This window comes from Lacerta agilis, chromosome 14 (assembly GCF_009819535.1).
Source record: "Lacerta agilis isolate rLacAgi1 chromosome 14, rLacAgi1.pri, whole genome shotgun sequence".
In the NCBI taxonomy this organism is placed as follows: Eukaryota; Metazoa; Chordata; class Lepidosauria; order Squamata; family Lacertidae; genus Lacerta; species Lacerta agilis.
The window spans coordinates 7,112,202-7,134,838 of record NC_046325.1 but is presented as its reverse complement, the minus strand read 5'-3'; the positions used below and the strand labels follow the sequence as shown (position 1 = coordinate 7,134,838).

Here is a 22,637-nt window from a genome sequence, read left to right as displayed (position 1 = left end):
GTGCAAAGCAGCTATGAGACTGATACATTTCCTGTTCCACATGAGTGGTACCAGTCAGGGAGCCTCATCATCGGTGGGGTTGCCTCTCAGTTCTATTATTCCATCACTGAAGATTTATTCAAGCAAAACCCTTCACAGAATCTGTTTGATGATAATCCACAGTAAGAGACTCTCCCTCCCCCTTCATTTCTGGGATTAATCCTTCCCAGTACTTTATTTACTATTGTGCATTCTACTAAGCCGGCAGGCAGTAAATGATGGCCTTGACCTTTGTGATTAATGAGAATCCTTTCTATTTTGAAAAGCAATATGTAGATGTGGTTCATATGCTTAGTTATAATTGCACCAAATGGATGTGTAATAAGGACCAGTAAGAGAAGGATGAAGATGATACTGCTGTACCTAGTCTTCAGGCACAGACTCTGTTTAATCTTCCTAGAACATATATCATGAATCAGGGACTGTTTGAGTGAATTTCTTTGAAATATTTTTGCTTTCCTGAGCTACATGCATAGAATGGTATAGCCAGTTTGAGTACAACGAGAAAGAGGGGGAAATTGATGTTGTCTTTTGAGGGGGGCAGGCAACTGAGATTAAAGGTGAAACATGACATAATACAGAGATGGCATGATGAATGGTATATATTTTATTTGGGCTGAAGAGTTTAATATTTATTATTTTAGAACCACCATAAAAGACAAGGTTAATACAATATGTATCTGTTTGAAACAGAAATGCCAATTTGTTTTATCTATTTGTTGCATTGTAGAATTCTCCTCTGAAACTTTAAACTTACCTCATTTGCAGCATGATAACAAAATTCTACCAGCACATCCTGGCCTTGGCATTTGCTGTAAAAGTGATAAATGAGAATCCCAACCTCTTGCCCAATGTCACACTGGGCTTCCACATCTATGACAGCTATTATGATGCAAGGATGACCTATCGTAATACTATGGACCTGCTCTTTAAAATGCATAGATTTGCTCCCAACTACAAATGTGACTCGCAGAAAAACCTCATAGCTGTAATCGGAGGACTTAACTCTGATACCTCCTTCCATATGGCTGATACCTTAAGGCTCTACAAGATTCCACAAGTAGGTTTTATGCACAGGGACATGATTTTTTTGTCCCAAAAATCACACTCTTCTCTTACCATTCCAAAAATGATTTTGATATTCAGAAAGTGAGTGTGACTGATGCTGAAGCATTTCAAGCTAGAATGTCTATCAGAAACATAGATTATTCCTTAACAGTAGAGATTGCTACACCAGTGAAAGCAGAGAGCATTCAGCACTTTGAACACTTCCAACACAACCACCCTGTGCCACCCCATGAACTGGAAGTGAAGTTGTCTTTGCAAGAGGCCAGGACCACCTGAAGACTTACAAAGTTGACCTTAGGCTCCTGGAGAGCCTGGATGACTCTAATTAGGGCCCTAATTTATTTTGTACTATTTGAGTTCTGCAAGTCTGGAGAGACAGAGCTTTTGTATTGTACTCATCATCTGAGTCAGAGGACTACGGAGGGATGTATCCTCCAACCAATGTGGCTCTGAATTAGACAATGGTAGTTCTCCTGCCAAGGAAATAGTCTGTGCTCAACCAATAGTCTGTCCCCCTGCCAGGCATTCCATTGCAGCAGTCATAGGTCATGACAACTCTCCAACTTAGAATACACCCCAGAGAGAGTGGCTGGAAGGAGCACAGGGTGCCAACATACCACCATGCATGAAAGTACACTGGCATCCACATAATATCTGCCACACACACATACAGCACTTTGTGTATGTGAACCACAGTTCTTTAACCCTTATAGATCAAAGATAACTGTTATATCTTCCTCTGCCATGTGCATCTTATACATGATTCCCAACAGCTGAACTAGATAAGCATTCTGCTGGTGCATTGAGGAATTTTGCCAGTCTATCAGACATTGCAAAGATATGCAGTGGTACCTTGGATTAAGAACTTAATTCGCTCTGGAGGTCTGTTCTTAACGGTTCTCAACCTGAGGTACCACTTTAGCTAATGGGGCCTCCTGATGCTGTCACCCTGCCGCTGCGCAATTTCTGTTCTCATCCTGAAGCAAAGTTCTTAACCCAAAGTACTATTTCTGGGTTAGCAGAGTCTGTAACCTGAAGCATCTCTAACCTGAAGCATCTGTAACCCGAGGTACCTCTGTATCTAGGGTTAATCCAACTAGTGCGGTTTCTCCCAAATCCTAAATTTCCACAGAGTAATTGCACAATAGGATTGCACTCTGTAAATGAAACAAAGGGACATATTTGACAAGACATAAATGCTTTATGAAATAAAATATCCAGAAATTTGAAAATGTTGCCACAACTCTAGAGTATTCAGCTGGAAGCATCCTTCAGTTTAACTGTCTGGAAACCTCAAAATTGCTTCAACAAACATTTCTTGAATGAAGACCCACATGCTCAAAATAATTGTTGATACTTAGGTACCATTATTATGTCTGTTCTTTTACTTGTAGCTTTCATATGGCTCATTCCCCCAAGAGGAGAGTGATATAGATCACTTCCTTTCCTTTTACCGCATGGTGCCCAATGAAGCTCATCAGTATATGGCAGTTATCAATTTGCTTCACCATTTTGGATGGACATGGGTTGGACTCTATGTTACAGATGACAATGGAGGAGAAAATTTCTTGCAGACTATGGAGCCATTGCTTTACCAACATGGAATCTGTTCAGCGTTCATACGAAGAATGGAAAAAGTAGCTCGTTTTGACTTAGTGGCTGAAATTTTCAACATGCTCGATAATTATTATGTGGATGTCACAAATGATAAAGTCAATGCATTCATTGTCTATGGAGATTCTCTGACATTGGCCTGGCTGAGATCTGTTATATTTCTACGAGATCCTGAAAATAAGGAAAGCACATCATTTAGAAAGGTGTGGATCATGACAACACAGATTGATTTCGCATTACTGAGTTTTCAAAAGTCTTGGGATCTTGATCTCTTTCAAGGTGCCATTTCCTTCACCATTCACTCAAAAGAGCTTCTTGAGTTCCATGAATTTCTTCAGATCATAAAACCTTACTGGAATTCAAGTGATGGTTTTCTCAAGGACTTCTGGGAGCAAGCATTTGACTGTACATTTCCAGATCTGCTCATGCAAGATATTGAAACATGTACAGGGGAGGAGAAGTTAGAATGTCTTCCTGGACATGTGTTTGAAATTGGCATGACTGGCCACAGCTACAATATCTACAATGCTGTCTTTTTTGTGGCTCATGCTTTGCATGCCATTTATTCATTCAGATCAAAGCACAGAGCAATGGCGGGAGACAAAAGGTTTGAACTTCAAGATCTGCCACCTTGGCAGGTAACATGTTGCAAAATATTATTTCAACGAGACAATTACCTGAAGCCCGAATTTTATTAAATAGGACATGTTAAAAGTGATACCATTTTGTAACTTTTCTGTCTGCTATATGAAAATAGCTCATTTTTCCTACTTGTTCTGTGTTAGGTTCAGATCCATAAGCAATATTCATAAAGAAGGGAGTAACATAATGCTAACAAAATAGTATTTCAGTGTGCCAATTACTCCAATGCCACACATCATGAAATGTGATATTTTTATAGTGATAATATTTTGTGAGTGCCCCTTTACCTGCATGTTTAGCATGCACAGTATTTTAGCCTTCTGTAGCTTTGTTATAACATTTCCATCCACTCGTTTTTTTATATTTGGCCTTCACTATATGTGTATTATATATATATTTCTTATTTTTCCTTTTCCTCTTTGAATCAGCTCCACTGTTTTCTGCAAGATATTTTATTTAACAACTCAGCAGGAGAAACAATGTCCTTTAATGATAAAAGGGAAATGAGAGGTGGATTTGACATCACGAACATGATCACATTCCCAAACAAGTCCTTCCTTCGAATGAAAGTTGGAGCAGTTAATCCTGATGCTCTTGAAGGAGAAGCATTCATCATTCATGAAGATATGCTTGTGTGGCACAGAGGATTTAATCAGGTCTCTATTCCAGGAATCCTTTCGTCACCACTGTTCTTATGATGTATTCTTTGGGTGTCAGAAAATGACATTTTCTTTAACACTGCTTTTTGTATCTGATAGGGCAGAGGGAAAATGTGGTTTCCTAGCACATTCAAATTTGATGCTGCTTTGAAATGCCAAGGGGAGGGGAGGACCCTGCATTTCTGTAGAAGTAATTTTTTTTTATTTTCATATATAAAAAGCAAAGCGTTGGCATATCCAAATGAAATTGCTTCATAGCCGCCCATTCGCTAATCTCTTTTTCTATCGTATAGAGGTAATAACTCAGTAATAGACCTCATATTTCTGGTGAAAGGTCCCAGGTTCAATCCCTTGCATCTCTTGAGCTGTTTTTCAATTGTTTTGCAGCATTTTGCAGAACAAACTGCATTTTGGCCAGCCCTCAAACCGTGAGGCTTACCTGCCAAACCAGGCGCCTTACTGGTCATCCCAATCCATGAATGCAAAACTTTGGCACAGGTTTGGAGTGGATTGGACAATATTGGATTTGGGGTGACCAGTGTAGCACCTTGTTGTGGAATATAGACAGTGTTTGATTTGCACTGCAAAATGTGGAGTTTGTGTTACAGAATGATTACAAAGTTTGTCATAGGTTTGGAGGGGATCCCAAATAATGGGGCTCATAGTTAATGCAGCTGCGTATGGCAGCTGCTTATATTAACCCCCCTTTTTTGCTGAGGGTTGAACTCCATTAAGAGAAGTCAAATAAGCAATCAGTTTCTCCGATCTCCTAAACTGTTTTTCTGCTATGCATAGGTGATTCCCCTTTCTCTGTGTAATGACCACTGCCACCCTGGGAATCAGAAGAAAAAGAAAGAAGGGGAAAAGTTTTGTTGCTATGGTTGTGTTCCATGTCCAGAAGGGGAAATTTCAAACCACGAGGGTAAGTTATGTAGAAATCATATTTTCCATCCTATGAGGACACGGACCGGAGAGGTGTGTGTGAGTTGGAGCACATGATAAAAATGGATAAAGTCATGCAAGGGATTGACAAATTGGATAAAAAATAAAGATTACAATTCTCATAACACTAGAGCTTGGGGGCATCTAAGGAATTTGAGTGTTGGATGATTCAGAATGGGCAAAATAATGTTAACTTCTTCATGAAGTACTTGATAAAGCTATGACATATGTTCCCTCAAGAGTCAGTGATGGGCACAAATTTTGAATGCTTCAAAGGAGGAATGGACAATCTCATGTAGGATAAGGTATCAATGGCTATGACCTCAGATGTCTTTGCTGGGCCTTCATGCTTGAAGGCTGTATTTTTCCAAATACCAGTTTCTGGGAAGTATAAGAGATGGGGAAGACTTCTGTTTCACTCAGGTCCTGCTTGCAAGCTTCCCATAAGAATTTAGTTGGCCACTGAAAGAACAGGAAGCTGGATGAGGTGGGTCATTGACTCTTATTTACTTATCCCAAAGACAGTTTGAAGGATTTCTACTCAGATATTATCAACCTAGCAGACAACCTATAATAACCTTAAGAATAAGTGAGAACAAAGCATTTATATATAAACACTATAACAGATGGATCCAATAGATTGAATTTCATGTCACCAAAGCGGTCACATGGAAGACAAAGTACTGTTGAATCAATATTGAAATTTGACCTTTTTAATTTTCAGATATGAATGATTGCTTCAGATGCCCAAAAGTTCAGTATCCAAACAAGAACAAAACTGCCTGTATTGAGAAAATGATAAGCTTCCTTTTTTATGAAGAACCATTAGGGATCAGTTTAACATCAGTTGCTCTTTCTCTCTTCCTCATCACTGCTTTGGTACTAAGAACATTCATTAAGTACAGAGACACTCCCATGGTCAAGGCCAACAACCGGGACCTCACCTACTTTCTCCTTGTCTCTCTCCTGCTCTGTTTCCTCTCTTCATTGTTATTTCTGGGAGAACCCAGCAAAGTCTCTTGCCTCCTCCGGCAACCAACATTTGGCATCATCTTCTCAATGGTCATTTCTTGTGTGCTGGCCAAAACTGTCACCGTCGTTCTAGCTTTCATGGCCACCAAGCCAGGATCCAGCATGAGGAAGTGGGTAGGGAAAAGACTGGCCTACGCAGTTGTGATTCACTGTTCTCTTATTCAATCAACTATCTGTACTGTGTGGCTGATGACATGTCCCCCATTCCCTGATTTGGACATGCACTCTTTAACAGAAGAAATCATTGTGCAATGTAATGAAGGCTCAGTGACCATGTTCTACTGTGTCCTGGGCTACATGGGCCTCTTGGCCATTGCCAGCTTCGTTGCCGCATTTGCAGCCCGCAAGTTACCTGACAGTTTCAATGAAGCCAAGTTCATTACATTCAGCATGTTGCTCTTTTGCAGTGTTTGGCTGTCTTTTTTTCCAGCCTACCTGAGCACAAGTGGAAAATACATGGTGGCTGTGGAAATCTTCTCCATCTTGGCCTCCAGTGCTGGGTTATTGGGCTGCATTTTTGCCCCTAAATGCTACATCATCATTCTGAGGCCAGAACTGAACAACAGGGAGCAACTTATAAGAAAAAAGTATTGAACAATTGTTTTCCCCCTCACTGTGGTAAATTTTAAATGTGTGATAAGTAAGAGTACAATACCAAACACTCTCTCCACCCCCCCCTTTATATATTACAATAGCAAAAGTACTTTAGATTACTTTTTCGCCACTTGTTTTATTTTATTTTATGCACACAGGTCTCAGTATCCAAATGCTTTTTATACAAAAATTCACTTACTCTACTGTGAGTAATTAGTACCCAAATCTTGTTATATACACCATAGTTTCATATCTCCAAACCGTTGGACTTGTGTTTAGTGTTGTTGTTAAGTCGTTCAGTCGTGTCTGACTCTTAAGCAGAGTTTTCTTCCTTTTTTTAGAAGGTTTCAGAGGGTTTTCCTGGGTTTTTTACCCTTTGGGGGGGGGTCAAAATTTTGAGACTGACAACACATTAGAAATATTCCCATTGGAATTCATGGAAATTGTTGGCTCATTGTGTAAATTGCCACCTAACAAAAAATTTCCTGTGAATGTATTGTATTCAGATAGTGAGATTTTTGAGGAATGTGATGTACCAGGTTTTATTATTGACTTAGAATATCACATTGCTATATCCAAATCTCTTTATTGCCAATTATGACAGCTTATTCTTTCCCCCTCTTTTTCTTTTAAAGCTAATTTCTTTTCCTATTTTTTATGTAGCCTGTTTCTGGTTACTAAAATTCATTAAAAATATTTAAAAAGAACAAACACATTGTAGAAGTGAATTATTTATTTTAAAAGCAAAATTAAAGATTAGCCATGTCCCAAAGCCTATTCAGGACAACATCTAGGATGGGATGTGGGTGGTCCCCAGTTTGACTCATTATGGTTGCCATTATGTCATTATGGTTGTCATATGGGGTTCGAATCCCCATGTCATGAAGCCCACTCTATTTGAAATTTTTACAAATTTTTCATGTTGGTGAAACAGTTTTTAAATATACATCATTTTCTGACAAAATAATTCAGTTTTACTTGCAAACTGAATGTTAAAGTAACCCCTTTCCAGCCCTGGACCGAGTGTGGGGACCATTTGTGTGACACACCTACACATTGCAGCTGAAACACTAACATGTTATGACACAAAGTTTAGAAAGCTCTGCTCTATGTCTTTGAACTAGCTGTTTTCTCTCTCTCAGCATACCCTACCACATAGGGCTGATGTAAGACTAAATTGAGGATGGGGAGAACCATGTACATCATCTTGACTTCCGCAGAGGATAAGGCAGTCGGATAGCTTGGTTTGTTGGAGCATGGTGCTGATAATGCCAAGGTTGCAGGTTTGATTCATGTGAAGGACAGCCGCACAGGCCTGCATTGCAGGGGTTGGACCAGATCAGGCATAGGCAAACTCCGGCCCTTCAGATATTTGGGACTACGATTCCCATCATCCCCAGCTAACAGGACAAGTGATCATGGAAGATGGGAATTGTAGTCTCAAACATCTGGAGGGCCGGAGTTTGACTATGCCTGAACTAGAGAGCCAGTGTGGTGTAGTGGTAGACTCGTAATCTGGTGAACCGGGTTCGTGTATCCGCTCCTCCACATGCAGCTGTTGGGTGACCCTGGGTTAGTCACACTTCTTTGAAGTCTCTCAGCCCCACTCACCTCACAGAGTGTTTGTTGTAGGGGTGGAAGGGAAAGGAGAATGTTAGCTTTGAGACTCCTTCAGGTAGTGATAAAGCGGAATATCAAATCCAAACACCACTTCTTCTTCTTCTTCTTCTTTTTCTTCTTCTTCTTCTTCAATTAGATGATCATCAGGGTTCCTTCAACTCAGATTCTGTATAATCTCTTTGATTTTCAGCAATATATTTGAATTGCAACTTTATTGAACCTCTTTCTTTCATGGTTATTGTTGCAATAGTATAATTTTCCCCTTCTGGATGACACATCTGGACCCTGCCACAAATTTATTGTGCATTATTTCTCAGGGTGGGAGGCTGAGAAAGGAGGAGGCTTTCCTAGATGAGAGCCAGTAAGACTCCTTTCTTAGTATATCATTCGATGATCAACATAGAAAGGTAATGGAAGCTTGTTGTTGTTGTTCAGTCGTTCGGTCGTGTCTGACTCTTTGTGACCCCATGGACCAGAGCACGCCAGGCACGCCTATCCTTCACGCCTATATAGATATTAATTTTTCTTTTTCCTTATTCTTCCTCTTTCTTCTTTTTCTTGCATTCCTGTTACTCCTCCTCCCTCTTTGCAGTATTTTCTTTAGTAATTTGTATGAAACATGTTTGGTTTTTATTGTGTCATATATTGCAGAACAATAAAGTGTGTACTAGAGAGAAGAGGCTGGAAAGCCTTCCTGGACCTCAGTTTGAACTGCTCATGACTGGCCACAGATAGAAGATCTACAAGGCTGTCTATGTTGTGGCACATGCTTTGCATCCCATTTACTAGTCCACATCAAAGCACAGAGCAATTGAGGGGGATGAAAGTTTTGCATTTCAAGATCTGCAAGCTTCGTGGTAATCTTATGGGGTGCTGCACTGCTATTAGGAACTCAGCTCTACATTTCTCCGTAAAATATGAATTTAGCTCTGCTTTTCACTGTATCATCTGAATTTTTTCCACTTTCCATCTCATGAAATGTCACATTTTCCCCCATGATTATATTTGTAGGAGTCCAGAAATATTTTTCTACATCAATAATGAAAATAATTGTACTCTTCTATCATCATTGCATTATAAATGTTAAAAACTGTTTTCCATGGGCTGAGTGAAAATGGAGGAGGAAATTGTTTAAACTATGGTTGCTACATTATTTTGAAAATGAGAGATGGTTGAAGAAGAGAGATGAAGGCTCTTTCTTCTGGTCTCTGTGGCAATTTTTGAGAGGAAATTGATGAAAACCATTTGGCAGATCTATCTAATCTGAAGATTTCTGTCATGGAAACATTGAACCATCTCCCTTCAAAACACAGCCTGGGAATCAAGGGACCATTCCCACCTTCCCACGGACATTCACATACTTCTGCTCAATACACTTTGAAGACTAGTCCCCTCTTCCCATTAAGCTTCTAGAGGGATATTTGGACATCCTTAAATTCAGTTCTTCACTTTGGGAAGGGCATCTTTTAAGTATTCTGATCCCAAGCAGGCAGTTCAGTTCTTTCATCAACAGTGCCATAACATGCTGGTGAAATTCTGCCCCAGTAAGTGGAATCCTTTAGTCATCTACAAAATGGGGTGTGTGGAGCAGTGACCCCCACCCCCATTGCGCCGGCAATAACAGGGTTCCCGTTAAAAGGGTCTCAGGGGGAGGCATTGGCCCATATGCCCAGAGGTCGTCATTGCCCTCCCCCTCCAGTGGCGACTAACAGGGGGTGGGGTGGACTATCTGCTTGAACATATGTTCTCCAGAGTTAGCCTACACATGCTGGATAATCCTGATATTACCCAGAACCCCAGCTGGGGGGCTGGGAAGGATAAACGCCCAATTGACTGAGCCAAGGTCTCCCTACATCTGAATATTAATAAAGTTGTGGCCAATTTACGCAACCCCAAGAAAGGCTTGAGGGGGTGACCCTCAACCGAAGGATCCAGCGGCGCCAGACGAGAACCCCGAATTCTCTGGCTTAACGGTGAGAGAGCGGAGGAACTCGGAGCGAGGATTAAAGCACCTCCCGGCGAAAAAAGCCCCGGATACTGGAGCGGCGAGAGAGCGGTAAAATTTCCAATTTTTACCACCCCCAGATCATTACCTAATTGGCGGAATTTATGGACTGAAACATTAAACCTAGCCGATTAGAAGGACGAGTGTAAAACCGTGGGGGGAGCAGGAAGAAAACGGAAATTATCCTTAGTGTAACTGAACCCAGTACAGGAAACTAAAGGTTCAATTCGGAAAATGGACTATGAAATAATACTACTGTGAACCTCTTTTTCCCCCCAACATATTATGAGATAAAAAGAAAGAAAGGAGAAGGAAAGAGGGAGAGAGAGGGAAAGAGGCAAAGACGCTTTTTCTCTGAGACCCGATAACCTGGTGCTAGCAAACGACAAGGAGCTTCTCAGTTCTCAAAAGGATTCAGAAAAAATTGGAAATTGGAAAGAGACTCCCTGTTTAAGAAGCAAAGTAATTGACTTACATGAGGCAAAGATGGAGCGGCGTGGAGCTGTGAAGGGTGGGGAAATGTAAGGAGAAGAAGAAGGAAGTAACTAACAAAGAAGCAAGGGGAAACAACTAAAGCCAAAAACCCAGCAAAGAGAGGGAGCCTCCGAGAAAAGCGACACCAGTGGTCACCAGTGGGACTGCAAGGAAAAGAAGTGGGAAAAAAGAAAGGTGAAAAATAAGAGAAGGAGACAGCGACACAAGAGGTGAGAGGAGTAATTGCAGCTGGAGAAAAACTGGTGAAACCATAGGTGACTGAAATCTGGGGAAAAGAAAGGAATAAAAAGAAATTAAAGGACTAAAGGAATTGCAGGATTGTGGACTGTATAATGACAACAACTAAGAAATACAACACAAGAAGAAACTCAGGGGCAGAACAAGACATGGAAATTAAAGAATTAATCCTGAGCTTAAGAGGAGATATAAGAGGAGACATAGGAAAAATGAAGAAAGAATTCAATGACTTAAAAGTGGAAGTAAATAACAACATGAAAGGAATTGAAGAGAAGCTAGATCAAATGAATGGAAAAATAGAGAGTAATACAAAGGCAATTGCAGAATTGAAGACGCAAGTATTGGAGTTGACAGAGGAGAATAAGGGACTGGTAAAGACAATACAGGAAAATAAAAACAAAATACAGACTTTGGAAGAAACTGTTAAAAAATTTCATAAGGAAATTAAAGAGTGTAAAAGGGAAGGAGAAAGGGCAAGGAAGGAAAGGGAGGAGTTTAGGATAACACAGGAGGCAACCTGGGATGCCATGTCGATGTTGCAAATGCAAGTTAAGGGGAACATTCTCAGATTCAGGGGTGTCCCAGAAATGCCAGAAGAAAATCTACAAAAAACGATTATTAAAGAGATAGCAACTTGGTTAGAGATGCAAGAGGAAATAGTGACTGAGGGTATAGAAACGGTGTTCAGGGTCAACTCCAAGAAAGCGAAAGAAAACAAGTGGCCAGGAGATTGCCTGATTTCTTTTGAATCTAATAAGCTGAGAAATCAAATTTTACAAACCAGAAGGAGAAAGATTCTTAAGATAGAAGGAAGAAACATAATAGTGTTGAAAGAAATTCCTCCTCGTTTATTGAGAAAAAGAGAAAGGTATCAATCTCTTACGAAGGCATTGAAGGCAAAGTCTATCTCCTTTAAGTGGGAATACCCTGAAGGAATATCCTTTAATTTCAAAGGGAAAAGGAGGAGGTTTGATTCACCTGAGGATGCTAATCTCTTCTTTGGGAGGTACAGGACAGAATTAGGAGGAGAGAGACTACAAATAGGAAAAGAACCCAACCCAGGGACAGCACAAGAAGAAAGTAGCTCCGAGAGCGAATAGAGAGTTTTAAGCTAACGGTCTGAAGTTTAATACAATAAAATGAATCTCAAAATACTATCTTGGAATATGAATGGTTTAAATAATAAGGTAAAAAGGAATAGGATAAGACACATATTACTGAAACAAAAATTAGACATTATATGCCTACAAGAAACCCACATAAAAAGAGACCACCAAAGAATACTAATTGACCCAAAACTGGGAACTGAATTTATTGCAGCAGACGAGAAAAAGAAGAGGGGGGTAGTAATTTACGTAAGACCAAGTCTAGAGCCACAACTAATTTTTGCAGATGGAGAGGGAAGAATGGTTATTCTCAAGATTAACTATAGAGGCGAGCCAATATATATTATAGGATTATATGCACCAAACGGGAAAAAAGTAGAATACTTTAAAAAGATTGAATCCAAAATGATGGATTTTGCCGAAGGGAAAATGGTGATGATGGGGGACTTGAATGGGGTAGCCAACCCGCAATTAGATAGAACGGGGAAAGGAGAGGAGAAAAAACAAGGAAAATTACTGCATACCTTTTTCAGAATGGTGGAGAAATTAGATATGAAAGATAGTTGGAGGTTCCAAAATGAAATAGAAAGAGAGTATACATATTTCTCACATGCAAGAAAAATGGCGAGTAGAATAGACGCAATCTGGTTATCAATAGAGTTACTGAATAGAATTAAGGAAATAAAAATAGAACCAAGAACAATTTCAGACCACAATGCAATCCTACTCCAACTAAGACCAGAATGGACAACAGGTATAAGAAGATGGAAGTTAAACGATGATCTACTATATGATGAAAAAATTCTGGAAGGTGCAAAAAAAGAATTAGTGGAATTTTTTAAAATGAATAATGATAAGCAAACAGAACAAGGAATAATATGGGATACAGGGAAAGCATACATTAGAGGCTACTTCATAAAACAGAATATTAGGAAGAAAAGAGAAAAAGAAAAAGAAAAAAAAGAATAATCGAAGAATTGAATAGAAAAGAAAAGGAATTATATAAGAACCCAAAAAACAAAAAATTAATAAAAGAGATTAATATGTTAAAAACGGAATACAAAACAAAGATAGAACAGGAGATGGATTGGAATCTAAAAAATTGGAAACGAAATAAATTTGAGTTTGCAAACAAGCCAAGCAAATTTCTTGCTTGGCAATTGAAGAAAAGGAAAAATGAAAAAATGATAAACAGAATAAAGATTGGGGACAAATATATAAATAAACCACAGATGATAGCAGAAAACTTTTTGAAGTACTATGAGGAATTATATAAGAAAAAAGAGGAAGACAGTAATGAAATAAATAAGTATTTAGAGAAACATAAATTAGAGATTAATATAGAGGAAAAAGCAAAAGAAATAGACACCCCAATTACAGCACAGGAGATTAGAAATGTAATGAGAAAATGTAAACCCGGGAAATCACCAGGACCCGACGGATTGCCGACAGAATATTATAAAAAAAATGGAGGAAATCGTAATCGACCCATTAAAGGACCTAATGAACCAAATATTAATCAAAGGAAACATACCAGATTCCTGGAAAGAAGCATACGTTACGCTTCTTCCCAAACAGGATGCCGACCTCGACTTAATGAAAAACTACAGGCCAATTTCCCTCTTAAACAGTGACTACAAACTGTTTGCAGGGGTGATTGCAAACAGATTAAGAAACGTGATTAAGGATATAATACACCCCAACCAAGCAGGATTTATACCAGGTAGACAAATTTCAAATAATACAAGGAACATAATAGATATACTGGAGTATTTAGAGTTTAAAATAGACAAAAAAGCAGCATTGTTGCTGCTGGACGCTGAAAAGGCATTTGATAATGTCTCCTGGGAATTTATGATAAGACAAATAGAAAAAATTGGATTAAAGGAGAATATGAGGAGGGCTATAGAGGCAATCTATAATCAACAGAGAGCGAGGTTAATAATAAATGGGAACGTAACAGACAGCTTCAAAATAACTAAAGGAACTAGGCAAGGGTGTCCTCTTTCACCCTTGCTTTTTGTAATATTACTAGAGGTCCTATTGAATAACATCAGAAAGGAAAGAAAACTAAAAGGAATCGTAGTGGGAAAGAACACATATAAAGTAAGGGCATTCGCCGACGATTTAATAATTACGACGCAAGATCCAAAAGAGAATATACCGATAGCATTAGATATAATTAAGGAATATGGTAAGGTGGCGGGGCTAAAAATAAATTATCAGAAAACCACCCTGATGACTAAAAATTTGGATAAATATGAGAAAGAAGAATTACATCAATTAACAGGATTGGAAATTAAAAATAAAGCCAAATATCTAGGAATAAACATAACACCTAAAAGTATCAATCTCGTGGATGATAATTACAAAAAAGCATGGAGAGAAATAAAGACAAATATGGAGGTCTGGAATAAACTAAATCTTTCACTATGGGGAAGAATATCGGTGGTTAAGATGAACATCCTCCCCAAAATGTTATTTCTATTCCAGGCAATACCGATATTGGGGGGTATGAGAGTTTTTAAAGAATGGAAGAAAGATCTAGCGAAATTTGTATGGAATGGAAAAAGACCAAGAATAAAGTTTGAGCTACTGACTGACAGGAAAGAAAGGGGAGGATTCGCCATGCCTAATCTAGAACTATATCATGCAGCTGCAGCACTAAATTGGATAAGGGATTGGATACTACTAAAAGATTACGAGCTATTGGACTTGGAAGGTGCTGAAAACAGATATGGCTGGCACTCCTACCTTCTATATGAAAAGGTGAAGGTCCACAAAGGCTTTCTGAATCATTTGATCCGGAAATCATTATATTCAGTTTGGACAAAATATAAAGGAATTTTAGAGCCAAAAATCCCGCTCTGGACATCACCTATAGAGGTAATAACAATCAAAAAAACAAATATGGAGGGAGGAAGGGCCACATATCGAATGTTACTAGAAGAAAAAGAGAATGAGTTCCATCTGAAAAAATATGAAGAAATAAAGGAACACCTAAATGATTGGCTGCAATATTTTCAAATTTACCAAAGATTTACAATAGATAAAAGAAATGGTTTGGCAAAAGAAAAATCCAGATTTGAGAAAGAAGTACTCCAAAGCAAGGGGAAGCATATCTCGTTGATCTATAACATATTGTTAGAATGGGATTTGAAAGAAGAGGAGGTAAAATCTGTAATGGTGAGGTGGGCACAAGACTTTGGGTATAATATACTAATGGAACAATGGGAAAGATTGTGGCGGGAGGACCTAAAGTTCACAGCTTGTTACAATCTAAAAGAACATATACTGAAAATGATGTATAGGTGGCATCTCACCCCAGAAAAAATAACGAAAATGTACAAGAATGGATCCCCATTGTGTTGGAGGTGCAGAAATGAAATTGGGTCTTACAAACATATGTGGTGGGCGTGTCCAAAACTAAACAACTACTGGAACCTGATTTATGAAGAACTGAAAAAATTGACAAAAATTAATTTTTAAAAAAGACCAGAAATATTCCTGATAAGTATTTTGCCAGAGGAGATTAAAAAAGAGAAGAGAATATTATGTATGTACGGCACCACAGCTGCGAGAATGCTAGTGGCCAGAAATTGGAAAAGTAAGGAAATACCATCTATAGCCGATTGGCAAAACCTAATGATTGAATACTTACAACTAGCCAAATTAACGGGCAAATTAAGAGGACAGACGAATCAGGCAGTCTGGAGGGAATGGAGGATATTTAAAGAGTACTTAGCAGAGAGTGGTTTAACTGAAATCCTAAAGGCAGATCAAGATTGAACCTTAAAATCAAATGGAGAGTATGTGAAAATAGTAAGAGGAAAGAAAAAGAATAAAAACTGTACGTAATGTTATAAATTTAACAAGAAATACAAGAAGGATAATTGGAAGTTTCAAGATTGAATGAAGTAGTGCAAGATAGGTAAGAATAAATGGGTTTCTATAGGATGTTCGAAGATATGAATGTAATGTATGTATATAGGTATGTATTCATGTATGAATGTAATCTGATATGTATGTAATCATGTGTGTTAATGTTTGATGATGTGTTATTCGTTATGATTTTAAATAATAAAGAGATATTATAGAGTATAAAGTTGTGGCCAATTTAATCCAATAGAGCGTTGCCACGTGTCATTATTTCCTGCAGGGGCTGCCCGGGGTTTGGGGGACTCTGCCTGGGCACACAATGTTTGCAGCTTCAGATTTTTTCTTGAGAATCCTGGTGCTATCTTTGCCAGGTCCTGGGGCATCTCGCGGTTGAGAGTGCATCCAGTTTGGTGCTGGGATTCTTCTGCTCCCTTCCACACTGTTTAAAGCTGGAGATAATACTGGAGAAGCAGAAAATCCTTTTGTTGCACAGCTCAGTGTTTTTCAATTGAAAACCTCCTCTCCAATTTTTTCTCGGGGGGGTTACGTTGCTCTTGACCCCCCCTCTTTCCCCATGACAGGAACGCTTGACCAAAGCAGAGCCATTTCCCCAACCCGATCTCTAGGTGCACCATGCCGGTAGTTAGCTTCTTCTTATTTAGATATTACTTAGAAATGGAGCTAGGTGTCATCAGAGTTCTTATGACACATTAGCCTTAATCTCCAAATGACCACTTTTTGTAGATGCTAACTAGCACTAGAAACACATGGAAGATGATACACTGCAGCAGTGCAGCACCCCAAACTAAACTTCCAGGACAGTGAAAACTAATCAACAGGGGACCACGAAAGGCATCAGGCTGACTTACCCTGAATGAACCCACAACTGTGGAGAACTAGCACAAAGCCAGGACTAAGCAATGTAAGGGTTAAATTTTGTGCCAGTTAGAACCCAAAGGGGCGGGCTCAGCCCAGGTATAAAAAAACCCCTCCCTGTGGTCAGTTGGAAGAAGAAGAAAAATAAGTTGTGTGGGAGGCGGTTAGTCGGAGAGAAAGTCAGGAGTGAGAGCTAGGTCTAAGAGTCTGAGGTGTAGCATTGGTGGAAGTTAGCAGAGAGGAAAAACAGTTGTTGTGAAATGTGTTGTTATTGTTAATTAGTTGACTGTTAGAGGGAATAGGCCGGTATCATCTAGCGTTAATAGGCCGGTATAGGACCTTCTTTATAAGTTTCTTGGATACTGTTTATTTATCAGAAACCCCAAGCCTTTGTACACAATAAACAACTTCTTTATTCACATAATCCTCATCTGTGATAAATAAAGCAAGCAGATTCCAGTTAGCAGTCTGGTGGGTTGCAGCTGGGGACTGTTTGTCGTGGGTACAGCACTCATAGACCGTGAAACGTCCGGAGGTGCTGTGCAGGGCTGAAGTGCCCGTGACATAAACATACTCATCCAAAACAAATCCTAAATTTATCTGAGTCGTGGGGATGATTCATTTAGGGGAAACATCCTAAGTAAAGATACCACCAGGAAGGAGGCAGAGGAAGGAGACATTATATCTCCTGCTCCAAACTAAATCATGGTATAAGGGAAGTTCCTGTGTTTAAGTTCTTATGTGTATTACAAGTAATTTATCCCTTGTAGCTAATACCTCAATTTATCTGTGGGAATCCCTTCATCACTGAGTTGATGGTTTATTATCGTTTAACCTTATGGCTTCCATATCACACTTTGGCAACTTGCAGATCAGGAAATCAAACAGTTGGAATTCATGGCCTGTTTTCTGGTATAGATATAAGTTTATATTCCTTTGTACTTAAAGAAGCATCCATGCCAGGAGCTCATTTAAACCAGGCCATCAAAACTCAGAATGCTGAACTAGGAATATGGGAATTGAATATGGGAATTAAAGGCTGAACCATGAATATGGGAATCAAAACTCCAAACTTTAATGTGATGAAATTGAAAGGGGTGAGCTGTACTCCTCATGCAACATTTGACGTGAGATAGATAAATGTTTCCCTTAAAGAGGGCAGAGGGCAGTCAAATGCAGGGCAACCAGGTGGAGCTCAACAAGCTCCCATTCACTCATTCTACAGAGGCATAAAGAAACAATGTGCATGTATCTTTTTGCCATTTTCTACCATTTTCACAGTAATAAATTGCAGTACAAGTTTGTAGCAGTACAAGTATTTCTTCTTCCTTTGAGCAAGGATTCCTCTAGTATGACTTGTCTTGTGAATCTGTAATTTGGGTGTAGAATGTTTTGTCAGATCAAAAAAATGTCTCAATAAACCAAAGAGAGCAAGGAAACAGAGGGAATCATTTCTATGTAATCTGTAGCTTGACTCAATACAGCAATTGATCAGAACACATTCCTGTTTAGAAAACTCTTGCCAGGCACTGCTTCTCTGTTGACCTGCTATGGAGCTCAGCTTTCCTCTCCTTCCTTTGTTTTTGTTTTTTTCCTTTTCACCATTTTCTATAGATATTGTTTTACTTACTGTTTTTATTAGGCTATGGTAAGCAAATGGAAGCTTTCTTTACACTTTAACGTACTTTCACTTCATAGGAAACACCCACTCTTCTCTGATTAGCTCATTTAAATACCCTCCATCTTTCAAGGGACTGGTGGCACTTACTGAGAGATATATGAGGTGAGGGGATTAAATAGGATTTGAAGAACCAACAGAAACTGTGTGAAGAGACATGCAAATCATTTTAAATGAATGTGTATCAATAGTATAAATGAACCAAACCCTTCATTTATGATATAATGGCAGCAAAACAAAGTGAGACTTTAATTCTTTCTCCTTATTAGTTGTTCTTTGTTGTTGAGCTCAGGCCTGAAAATGATAATGTAGCATTTAGGGGCAAAGATACAGCCGAGTAACCCAGCACTGGAGGCCAAGATGGAGAAGATCTCCACCATCACCATGTACTTCCCTTTGGTGCTTAGGTAGGTTGGGACAAAGGAGAGCCAAACACTGCAGAAGAGCAACATGCTGAAGGTAATGAACTTGGCTTCATTGAAACTGCCAGGTAATTTGCGGGCCAGGAATGCTGACAGGAAGCTGAGGGAAGCCAGGAGACCCAAGTAGCCCAAAACACAGGAAAACAGGGTCACGGACCCTTCATTACATTGCACAGTGATTTCTTCCATTAGTGAGTGCATGTCTAAATCTGGGAATGGGGGAGAAGTTGCCAACCAGAGAGTGCAAAGACTTGCCTGAATGAGGGAGCAGGAAAGGACAATGGTGTTGGCCAGTCTTTTCCCCACCCACTTCCTCAGGCTGGACCCTGGCTTGGTGGCCATGAAAGCGACAACTACAGTAATGGTTTTGGCCAGCACACAAGAAACAGCCATGGAGAAGATGATGCCAAAAGAAGGCTGTCTGAGAAAGCAAGCCATATCCCCTGGTTTGCCAAGGAATAGCAAAGAAGATTGAAAGCAGAGCAGTAGAGAGATGAGGAGAGTGTAGGTGAGATCTCGGTTGTTGGCTTTGACAATTGGGGTATCTCTGTGCTTCACAAAAACTAAAAACACTAAAATTGTGAGTGTGGAAAAAGACAGAGCAATTGATGCTAAGCTGATTCCTAAGGGTTCTTCATAAGAAAGAAATGTGATCGTTTTGGAGATGCATCCAGTTTTGTTGCTGTTTGGATATTGGTCTTCTGGGCATTTGAAACAGTCATCCATATCTGAAAAACAGAAACAGGTCAAATTTGAAATGTAATTCGTATACTTCCTCTGCCTCCTAGACACTCAGCAGTTCCGATACAGTATTTTGAGTGTTATTCCTTGAAAGTCCCAGCAAAATTAATGTCCCTTTAAGAGATGTATGACAGGTAGAAATTAAGCAGGTCAGAACCTTCATTTTGAGCGTTATTCCTTGAAAGTCTATGGGATATAAACCCCTATTTTAACTGTGTAAACAAGTTGCAAATCCCTCTGTGTGCTCTTACTGACTTGAATTGTTTTTACTCTTTTAGTGCTTAAACTCAAATCAATGTAGAATGTATTGCATGAGGCTCCTTCATTTTTTCTAAATATCCTTTGACATATAATGCAAGCCAACAAAGAAACATTCCAATCAGCATGCAACCAGACATTAATAAGTATATCTTAGGCCCCAGAGCAGTTCTCTTATCAAAATAAAAATGAATTCTTTGTCACAAACCATTCTGGTCTGAAATCTTCCCTTCTGGACATGGAGCACAATCATAGCAGCAAAATTTTTCTCCTTCCTTCCTTTTCTTCTGATGACCAGGGGAGCAGCAGCTGTTACACACAGAAACAGGCAGCACCTACCCATAACCAAGAAATATTTTTTTTAAAAAATCACATATTATTTAATTTATTTGTTTATTTTTTCTTATGAACTTGAAATCAACTCATCCCAGGAACTTTAAATATAATTTTAGGATCCTAATTATTGATTTATCTGGCTCTTTATTATTACAGGCCAGTGATATTTACAATTCCTACTTGGAAATGCAGAGGATTAAACCTGGGGGATTTGTTTATTAAACCTTTTGTGCTTTGGATTCTGTTCAATCGAATAGAGAGCGAGAGAGAGCAGGGCCCACAGTTATACCCCTGGACCCATACCTGGTTAAAACCCTTGTGCCATGTTATCATGTCCTCATGAATGATGATTTTTCTTGATTCAAGAGCATTGTCATCCACCTGTCCAACTTTCACTCGAAGGAAGGACTTGTTTGGGAATGTAACTATGTTCATGATGCCAAATAAACCTCCCATTTGCTTTTTCCCATTGAAGCTCACAGTTTCTCCGACAGAGTTGTTGAATGTAATGACAGGAAGATAAGAGTGGAGCTAATTGAGAGGGAGAATTTACGTGAACTGATTAGAAATGTAAAACAATTGTTTTTTTAAAAAAACGGGGGAAAGTTCTATAAAGCAAGCAATAAAATGTTGCAATCACTGTATTCAATGATAGTTAATCAAGAAATAAAATGGAAGTTTAAAAAAGAGAAAGAAAAATTCAATATGGAAACAAAGCAGGTAAACTTGTCAGTTGGCAACTGAGGAAAAAAGAGGCCTTGAATGTGATAAACAAATTGAGTGTAAAGGGTAAAATAGTGGATATTTTGAAAGACATAAGGAAACAATTTTAAAAATACTATGAAGAATTATATCAAGCAGGTGGGGGGGGGAGAGAAGATACAAGAATGTCTAGAAAATAAAATTCCACAAATTTCTAAAGAGAAAATGATTCTATTAAACATGCTAATAACAATTGAGGTGCAAGAAGCAAATAAACAAGCTAAGACTGGTAAGACACCAGGGCCTGATGGACTCTCAAAATAATAATAAAAACAATGGACTTTCTGGTACAACCATTAACAGAAGTAAAGTTGGGCAAATTACCAGATACTTGGAAGGAGGCCTATATTACCTTAATCCCAAAGCAAGACATGGATTTGTTGTCAGTTAAAAATTATAGACCAGATTCCTTAATATATAATGATTATAAGATATTTAGCCAATCCATTGAAAAGCATTTTAGCAGAAATAACTCAATATGACCAGGCTGTGTTTCTGCCAGGTCACCAAATGAAGAATAAAATAAGCAATATAATAGACATTATTGAATATCTGGAAGTAAGAAATGAGAAACAAGAGACCTTAATGTTTATAGATGCTGAAAAGGCCTTTGACAATGTTTCATGGGTGTTTATGAAAAAAATGATAGAAAAAATGAATCTTGGGGAATTATTTGGGAGAGGACTAGATGCAATTCACTCTGAACAACAGGCCATGTTGATTGTTAATAAGGTTATAACAGAAAAGTCCAAAATAACAAAGGGGACAATGTAAGGATGTCCCCTCTCACCATTATTATTCATTTTAGTATTAGAGGCCTTGATGAGGAAGATAAGATTGTATAAAAGAATCAGAGGAATAATGGTAGGAAAAAAGCATACAAATTAAAAGCTTTTTAGGATGAACTTGTAATTACAGTGCAAGATCTTAAAGATACTCTACCAAAAGTTTTAGAAAACATACACAGACTTTAAATTAAATTTCAATAAGACAAAGGAAAGGAGAATGTTAGCCGCTTTGAGACTTCTTCGGGTAGTGATAAAGTGGGATATCAAATCCAAACTCTTCTTCAACTCTTTTTCTCCCTATGTGTGGAAAATTAGCTCTTATTTCAATCCATTGGATTTTTTTACAAACACATTACCTGCAAAGACAGTTGGTCTTGAAGTTCAAATCTCTTATCCCAGACCATCGCTTTCTGCTTCAATCTACTTGAGTACATGGCATGCAAAGCATGAGCCACAACATAGACAGCATTGTATATACTGTAGCTGTGGCCAGTCATGCCCATCTCAAACTGAGGTGCAGGAAGGCTCTCCAGCCTCTCTTCCCCAGTACATGGTTCATTGCCTTCCATTGGCACACTGGAGTTTGGGAATGTACAGTCAAATGCTTCCTCCCAGAACTCCTTGAGAAAACCATCTCCTTCTGTTTTATCAGGCTTTAGATTCTGAAGAAATCCATTAAATTTTAGAACCTCTTTTGAGTGAATTGTGAAGGAAATCGCACATTGAAAAAGTTCGAGATCCTTTACTATGAAATCAATTTGGGTTGTTATGATCCATACCTTCTTAAATGATGGACCTTCCTTATTTTCAAAATCTTGTAGAAATATAATACCTCTCATCCATA

The 22,637-nt window shown here is 38.8% G+C and overlaps 2 protein-coding genes across 2 annotated transcripts in view; one reads left to right on the top strand and one right to left on the bottom strand.

Moving 5' to 3' along the window:
* Window positions 1-808: 808 nt before the first annotated feature.
* On the top strand, window positions 809-6,590 carry LOC117058919 (vomeronasal type-2 receptor 26-like). Its single transcript, XM_033170334.1, has 4 exons — window positions 809-1,099; window positions 3,792-4,019; window positions 4,818-4,944; window positions 5,689-6,590. Exons 1-4 carry the CDS (start codon window positions 809-811, stop codon window positions 6,588-6,590), a joined length of 1,548 nt encoding a protein of 515 aa, XP_033026225.1.
* Window positions 6,591-18,734: 12,144 nt separating this feature from the next.
* The window catches only part of LOC117058548 (vomeronasal type-2 receptor 26-like), a 92,334-nt gene continuing 88,431 nt past the window's right edge, over window positions 18,735-22,637 (bottom strand). Inside the window, exons 3-4 of the mRNA XM_033169776.1 lie at window positions 20,116-20,242; window positions 18,735-19,636 (exon numbers count right to left, since the gene is read on the bottom strand). Coding sequence (XP_033025667.1) covers window positions 18,735-19,636; window positions 20,116-20,242 — 1,029 coding nt within the window. The remainder of the gene's footprint in view (window positions 19,637-20,115; window positions 20,243-22,637) is intronic.